Source organism: Chrysochloris asiatica, unplaced genomic scaffold (genome assembly GCF_000296735.1).
Source record: "Chrysochloris asiatica unplaced genomic scaffold, ChrAsi1.0 scaffold00043, whole genome shotgun sequence".
Lineage (NCBI taxonomy): Eukaryota > Metazoa > Chordata > Mammalia > Afrosoricida > Chrysochloridae > Chrysochloris > Chrysochloris asiatica.
Genome location: NW_006408561.1, coordinates 17927448 through 17935947, shown reverse-complemented (window position 1 = coordinate 17935947; position 8500 = coordinate 17927448). Strand labels below are relative to the sequence as shown.

At 42.3% G+C, this 8500-nt stretch overlaps 1 protein-coding gene across 1 annotated transcript in view; it reads right to left on the bottom strand.

Moving 5' to 3' along the window:
• Positions 1 to 5660, bottom strand: part of PRKCI (protein kinase C, iota) — a 136262-nt gene extending 130602 nt beyond the window's left edge. The window contains exon 1 of the mRNA XM_006861825.1: positions 5331 to 5660. Coding sequence (XP_006861887.1) covers positions 5331 to 5437 — 107 coding nt within the window. The 5' untranslated portion in view covers positions 5438 to 5660. The remainder of the gene's footprint in view (positions 1 to 5330) is intronic.
• Between the last annotated feature and the right edge of the window lie 2840 nt (positions 5661 to 8500).

The following is an 8500-nucleotide window of genomic DNA, read 5'->3' as shown; positions in this document are numbered from 1 at the left end:
TAACCGATTCGATGGCACTTCACAACAACAACACATTCTCTACTGGAGTCCTGGTGTGGCGCTGTGGGCTAATGCATCAGACGGCAAAGTCAGTTTGAATTGCAAGGTCAGGGTTCAAGCTCACCAACTTCTCCTTGGAAATTCTATACAGGGTCGCTATGGGTCGGATTTGACTCGACAGCACTTAACAACAACATCCTCTATCGGGTTGCTATGGGTCAAAACCAACTCAATGGCACTTATTAACAACAACAACATCCTCTATTGGAGTCCTGGTGTAGCACTATGGGTTAATACGCTGAGCGGCTCAAGCTCACCAATGCTCCTCAGAAACCCTATACAGGATCACTAGGAGTCGGAACTGACTCAACAGCACTTAAAAACAACAACACCGTCTATTGAAGTCTTGGTGTGGCATGGTGGGATAAAGCACTGAACCACAAGGTTGGTTTGAACCACAAGGTTGACGGTTCAAACTCACCAGCCACTCCTTGGAAACCCCATACAGAGTCACTATGAGTCAGAACTGACTGCATGGCACGTAACAACAGCAGCAGCAACATTCTCTGTTGGGGTCCTGGTGTGGCGCTGTGGAAAGCACTGAACCACAAAGTCAGTTTGAACCACAAGGTCGACATTTCAAACCCAACAGCCACTTCCTGGAAACCCTATATAGAGTCACTATGAGTGAGAACCGATTTGATGGCACTTAACAACAACACATTTTGTATTGGAGTCCTGGTGTGGTGCTGTAGGATCCGCACTGTACTGCTAACCACAAAGTCTGGGGTTCAAACTTACCAGCTGCTCCTGAGAAACCCTACACAGGGTCACTATGAGTTGCAACAGCACTTAACAATATCCTCTATTTGGGAAGTGTAGTGGTTCTGTACCATACACATTGTACTGCGAACCAGAAGGCCAGCAGTTCGAACACACCAGCCACTCCACAGGAGAAAGATGACTTTCTGCTCTAGCAAAGATTGACAGCCTCTGAAACCCTATGCAGGGTCACTATGAGTCAGTACTGACTTCAAGGCACTAAACTACAACAACACATCCTTTTGGTTACCTAGTACTTAGCACTTGTGCCTGTATTATAGTAAGTTTTCAACAATATTTGTTAAACTAAATGTAAAGACACTTTGGTAAGATGTAAGTAAAATCCTTAGCAAGATAGGACAAGAACTGGAGTTTTGTCCATTCTTAAGACAAGAATTTTTTTAAATTCAGCTTATTTCAACTATATTTTTTAAAAAACAATAACAAAAGTCAGACACTCCAATTTTACCTGGCAGTAGGAGGTGGGGAATTATATTACAAATCTATCATGAACTAAAAGGAGCTCTGCTCTGGTAGCATAGTGGTTACAAGTTGGGCTGCTAACCTCAATGTCAGCAGTTCAAAACTACCAGTCCTCCTGTGGGAGAAAGAGGAGGCTTTCTCCTCCCGTAAAGATTTACAGCCTCAGAAACCCTGTACAGGCTCACTATGACAGCCTCAGAAACCCTGTACAGGCTCACTATGAGTCGGAACTGACTCCACACCACACCATCACCCCCACCCCCATTTAGAGAAAAGTTTCCTAAAGAGGTACTTCTTTAGCCTCTGCTTCCTGTTGCTGCTTGCTCAGACCTTCAGTTTGCACATAGTTCACCTTGGCCTCTCCAGACACTCAACTCTGCAGCTTCAGTCCCCAATGCTAACAAGCAATTTATCGTCATTATTTATCATCATATTTTCTAATTCAAATTTCTGAGAGGCTTTTTTAAATTGCTTTTTGGCACCAGATCACTGTGGTTCCTTAAACCGTGGATCAGTTATCCCAGGGTTAGGTGCCATGCCAGGAGCTCCAAGACCAGTCGGCTGACTTTCCCCAACCTTCAACTTGAGATACTCTTATTTCCTTAGAACCATCACTAAAGTATATCAAATAATTTTGCAATACTTTTATAAACAAGTCTTGCCAAGACTTGTTCATGGTGAGAAAAATCTTGCATACTTCTTCACAGAGCCAGCTACATTCCAAACACACATGGAGTTAACAATATCTTCTTATTTCTAAATGCTCATAGAAGGAATCTTCTGGCTTGTTGTAACTGATCAGCACCAGTGGTTGAGAAAGAAATTTTCCAAGCCTTTTCACAAAATTTCCCTTACATTTATAATGTAAAGAAATTAATAGTCCAGACATCTCTTTGTTAATATGTATCCCATAATTTCTACCTGTAGTACATATACAATGACAGTCTATCACTAATCAACACAACCTGTTTCTCTCCCCCCAAACTAATACCACCAGGTAATAATTGAAAAAGGCAACTCTCTACACAGATCCCCACGTATGGGAAAGAGCAGTACATAACATAAGACAGGTACTCTTAGGTGGCTTCCAATAAAATCAGATTCTCATGGCTATAAATCTCCTGCTTAAAACTAGAAAAAAAATCAAGTTATATGTTTGTTATATCTAGGAATACATCCTATTTCACTAAAATCAAACTTAGTAGAATGAAAACAGTACACACTGTTTTGAAAGAAGAGGGCAATTTACTCATTAAATAATAATTCTGCCTATACTAAGATTCAACCACAACTAGAAAGAAACTTTGCTCCAAGAGGGATCAGAGGAAGACCATTCAGAAAATATGAGGGAAAGTTTCTCAAATGCAGATTGCCCTTACAATTCTTGGTATGAAAGCAGGATTTTCTATTTTAAAATCATGTGGAAGGTGTTTTAGTTAGCCAACCTGTTTATTATCTGTCTTTGTTGGTGACTCACTTTTGTTTCATCTGTAGTAATGAGCAGCTGACTATGTAATACCACAACCATCAGTTTAGACTATTGCTAATAAACATATAATCTTAACATTTAATTTCATAGGACCTAAATTGATACAATTTAGAGACTGCTGATGCTGTTTTAAAAAGCAGCTTGAAATGAAAGTACTATTTTAGAAAGCTCTTATTGGATAAAATGGACTAAAAGGCAAGGGGTTACTTCTTGTCTTTGCTTAGCAAAACTTCCTATGTTTTTAAAATAATAAAGAAAATGTTCACTTGAATATCTTGGAGAATGATGACTGCTGCTGCTACTGTCTGCAACCATGTGGTTCTACTGATCCAGTAGGTCTGCATCTCCTCCTTTCCACTCCAAAGGTTAAAACAAAGCACTAAAAAAGGTTCTATGTCCTCATTCTCTTCTTTTAATAATCTGAGTAATATGCTAGAAAACAAAAGAAACCTATGTTCCTAGAGTACAGCAGACTTTGATTTCTTTCCAAAAGACAAGTATATCATCACTCTGATTTACTAACTAGGCCTATTCGTTTGTTAAACTAATAGAAAAAAAGCGCACTAATTTCATTTTTCATAGTTGGAGTTATGGGAGACTACGTAAGACTAAAAAATCAAGAATTTAAATTAAAGTCATAAAGGTAACTAGAAGAACTAATATAATCATTTAACACCTAAAAAGTAAGAGGCACTAAGGGAAAGAGGCAGAAAGCAGCATGCATCCAATTTCTTATCTTTCCCGGGAAGGAATTCACAACTACTTTGTAAAGCTGATAAATCAAGAAATAGACTATAACTTAAATAATAAAGGCAACCTCAAAAAGAACCAGAAATCGACCTCTGAACACTGGATAAGTGTAATTTTATACTTCTGTACAATGTGTATTTAATCTAGTCTTTAAAAAATATAGTCAAGCTAATAAATAGAAGCCAGAAGCTTCATGGCAGGAAACAAACTACTGAATCCTTACATTAAATCAATAAAACACTTAGGGGCTTATTTTCCCTTTGAAATTAAAACAAGAGAGGCAACTTGATTTTTTTATCTTCACTGATCCTCTCAGGAATGTAAAAGTATGCACTGCAGCAGTTTCAACCTTGTAGTACTTGAGGTTCTATTTTGGTGGTTTTTTGTTTTTGTTTGGCACTTGCATTTTTTAAGCAATTTACTTCTGCCTGGACAAGCAGCTGTGTTTTCTGTTAACCCTCAGTCTCAATTCTTTATGCTCACACTAACATTGTAACTTTTAATACTCCAAAATAACGTTATCACAAAGGCATTCAAAAACCACAACTGAATTCCAAGGAACAGGGGCTGCTTTGGATCACTGATGATAGAATATGATTTAAGACAGTGATCTTCGGGGGGGGGGGGGGGGGGTGTTATTTCTGGTAACCACAGGCGTTATAATTTGTGTAATGGTCGTGGTGGCAGCGTGTCATGGAGTAGGTTCTGACTCATAGCGACCCTGCATAGGCTTTCCGAGGCTTGGTAAATCTTTACCGGAGCAGAAAGCCCCATCTTTCTCCCGCGGAACCGCTGGTAGATTTAAACTGCTGACCTATGATTAACAGCCCAAATCACAATCCACTAGCTACCAGGGCTGCTAATTTGGGTAATAGTATGAGGAAAGATCACAGACAGAAGACTTGTGCCTAGGACCGTCCTCTTCTCACCTTGAAATAGCTCACCCTATGTTTGTTGCTATGTGCTGTGGAGTCGGTTCCGACTCATAGAGATCCTGTGTAGATTTCCGAGGTGCGGCTAGTGGGTTTGAACAGCTGACTTGTACTTAGCAGTCCAGTACTTATCCTACAGCGCCACACCAGGACTACAGCTCATCCTACAGAACGGTCCTTGAATTTACAATGGCAAGGATGGATGGGTTCACTAAATTTTAACTAACACATAAGCAACCTAATCTTGGCAAAACCTTAGTACCTATTCACATCCCTGAAAATGCCTCGACTTCGCTCTTTAAAAGTAAGTCCTATGTAAAATATAACCATAATAGTAAGTCCTATGTCTGATATGTTGGCAGCATGACCATAGCTCATACACTTCATGAAGGTAAATCTGGCTACAGAACCAGGCACTACAGGCCTGCTGCTAATCGAAAGCGAGAGCTACACCGATGCACTGCTCTATTTTAAAACCGTAGCAAATAGTTAAACTGAGGCACCACTCGGAATCCTCAACTCTCAACCAAAACACATGTAGACTTGACATATAGTCTGATGAATCTCAGTGGGTGTCTCTCGCAACCACCAGGTGCACATACTCTATTCCCAAGTATCCTCCCACAGATCCCACTCTGCCCCCGACCCCAGGCGCCCAACACCACACCTGGGGGTGCCTCCAATCCGGCGCCCACGTCCCCCGGCGCCTATCACTCCGCCACTCACCCGGAGTTCCCAGAGCCGTCCGTTCAACCCTACCCGCCCACAACACCTTCAACCCTCACCCTCCTTCCTCCAGGCCAAGTCAAGCTGGCCTTTCCTCTCCTCTCCCGCCCTCACACCGCGCCACTCACCCGCGATAGTAGGCTTTCACCCGGACCTGGTGAGAATGATCCCCGCTACCGCCGCCGCCGCCTGAGACCGGATGGGACATAGTGCTGCTGTCCCTCTGGGTCGGCATTTCCCTGTAAGCCTCAACGCCGGGGGCCGAGCGGGCGAGGCGGGCCCACCAGCCGCCACAAGGTTCTCTGCCGCCCGGGTATCTCCGAGAGCAGCACCGCTCGCCTAGCTACCAGGTCTCCCCGCCCGCAGCGCCGACCCAAACGTCTCCTCGCCTCGGCAGCCGGAACCGAGCGGCTCCTCCCACCCCCGGCAGCCGCCGCAGCCTCTATGGCAGCAGCGGCGGAGCGAACTTCCCCGCCTCCGCCCCTCCCACCTCGCTCCCTCCAAAGGCCCACATTCCGGGGTAGGGCGGGAGCAACCATCGATCCAACTCAGAGAGCCTCGATTCTAGGCCGAATCATTCTTACGCAGGCCAGATAAAGGGGGGAGAGGGAAAGTGAAGCGCTTATCGTCCCACCAGATATTCCAAGAGAGTGCTTTTCCTGGGAGATGTAATTAAAGAAATACGAAAGATCGGGTAACTATAACTCTGTAAAGAGCCCTTTCTGTAAAAAGAAATGGTAGATAACAAAATATGCGTTCTCTCCTTCCCGTTTCCCAACTTGGTCGCACCCAAAATCGGTCGCTGGAAATTCAGGATAGCTTTGTGTGCAGGATTCTGGGATTTGGAGTTCCAATGGGATTCTGGGACTTGAGGTTCCTTACATGTGGAACACGGGCCTCTACCTGACACGGTGTTTTCAAGGTGCGACCTCTAGGAGCTGTCGGTATTGATATTCTTAACTCAGCTTGAGCATCTGAGGACCCTGGAAACCACAGGGTCGTTACGTTCAACACTTTGTTCTCAGGTGAAATTTCCCTTCCAATTGCATAAATCATCTAAATTATATAGTATCTTCCTTGGGAACAAGTGTAGTCACCTACTCAGTATAGTCTCTCCCAAGGAAATAATTAAAGATTTGTAATAAATATAATCATTCATTAAATAAAAGAGGAAACACAACTAGAAGATATAATGGAAGATAAACTTTTGTTCCGTCGTGGCTCCCATACCTATTCCAGTGTTATTGCAACATTGCACGAGACTTATCCAATCAGTCAACCTGTTAATGACTGATTGGCATTTGTTCTGTTAACACCGGTTAACCAAGGATTAGGAAATATCTGTTCTTGCAACCTAATCTATGATTTTCCTCTGGTCTTGCTCTTTCACGTATCTTCTAAAATTACTGTTAGCATGGATCCCTGCTACCATCCATCCCCACATCAGTACCAATATAGGCTAAAAGAGCTGGAATAATCAAAGAAACGGGTGTTTTTTTTGCTATGATAAAATAACTTTCAGAGATTGGATCTTCAGACTGATGTGTGACACTTAGTATGACATCCTTCAACTGCTACAGACTTGGATTTGGATTACATGTTCTAATAAAACTTCCCCTTGAGAACATCAATTTCTATGATCCTGAGGCCAGAACTACATGGTGCCCTGCAACCACTATCAACTGCTATGAAAGGGATCACATTAGAAGGTCCTGCATAGAATTGTTGAAAATGTGGACCAAACCTCAAAATCATAAAGAAGACCAGGTATACTGGTCAGATGGAGCCTGGTGGAACCCTGAGACTATGTCCCTTGGTCATACTTCAGCTCTGGAAATAAACTCACTCCCATGGCTCAGTTTTCAGGCAAGAAGTGGATAGGTACATAGCGGGCATAACACTAGTGAGATATACATACCATAAAATGGTCAACTATTCGAGATCAAAAGGACACCATTTACCTAAAGACATCATTCAGAAGGGTGGGAACGTAGGAATGGAAACAAGAAACACAGGAAGGAAGTGGGATAAGTGATGGTACACTGAGGGGATTTCAATCATTGAGATGAAATGAAGTATATGATTTTCTGAATATAAATCTGATCATCTGCTCTGTAAACCTTAATTAATAAAAAAAAGTAAAAAAAAAAAAAAAACTTGAACTGGTTCTGGCCAGTCCAGGACTAGCAGTACCTCTTGTCCTTGACTGCCCTCTGGGAGTGCATGAACTACTTCCAGATTGGGTGCCCAGAACAGATAAAACAGCCTCATAGGAACTTCACCTAGGGCCAAAACACCACTGTCTTATCACTTGCCAATCCACCCTGCAAGTCCTTGGCTAGCAGAAGACCCCAGGATTTTCTGCTCTCTGGGTCAGGCATCTGTCCCGGTCTTTTCCTTTTACTGTTTTGTTTTTCTTATTCTGTCCTCCTCTTCTTCCTCCCTCTACCTATCCTTGCATTTTATCCTGTCCATATATGCCCAGAATTGGGCAGTGTTTCCTTCTGCTGTTCGTAAGATCGCTATAAATTGGTACTAACTCAATGGCACCTAACAACAACAAATATATACTTTATTATTCTTTTTTCCTGCCTTTGTTTCCCAACAGCTGATGCTTCTTTCTTGATTCCCCCCAACCCTTGGTTTTTCTTTATTACTCTCTGATCTGTTTCCCTTTTACTCATCACTTTCCCTAGCTGTGTTTAGTTCTTTTCCTTTCCTTTTATTTTCTCTCTTAATTTTTTTCTTCCATGGTTTAACTTTTTTTTCCCTCTCTCTCTTTCCCTTTTTGGTTTTCATATTTTTTTTCCAGGTGTTGCCTGCTCCCTCCACCCCCCAGCTTTTATTTACTTGTTTGTTTGTTTGTTTTCCTTCTCTCTTATGGGTGTGTTTTCTCTTCTTGTCTACCTAACAGAGGACAACACCCATGCCAAGACTGTCCAGCCACAATCATTCCCTATATTGTACTACTCACCAGGAAAGAGCTAATAGAAGCTACTATACACGTGGTCAATGACAACAATCAACATCAGCCAAATCCTTCCTAGATTGAGCTGCACAAACAGTGAACAGAGAATGATGCACAATTCCATCCCCTAATCACATCCACCAGGAGGCAGTTGATGAGTGCCTAATAACACACCAGCATATAATCATCACTGTAATAGAAACACATTAACACCACAATGTCTCAAATGCAACAGACCATTTATGTTCACATGAAGAAACAAGACAGAGTGTTCAAAAAAGTGACTAAGAAGAAGAGGTAGAAAATGTTTTGAGGGAAAAAGACATTGGA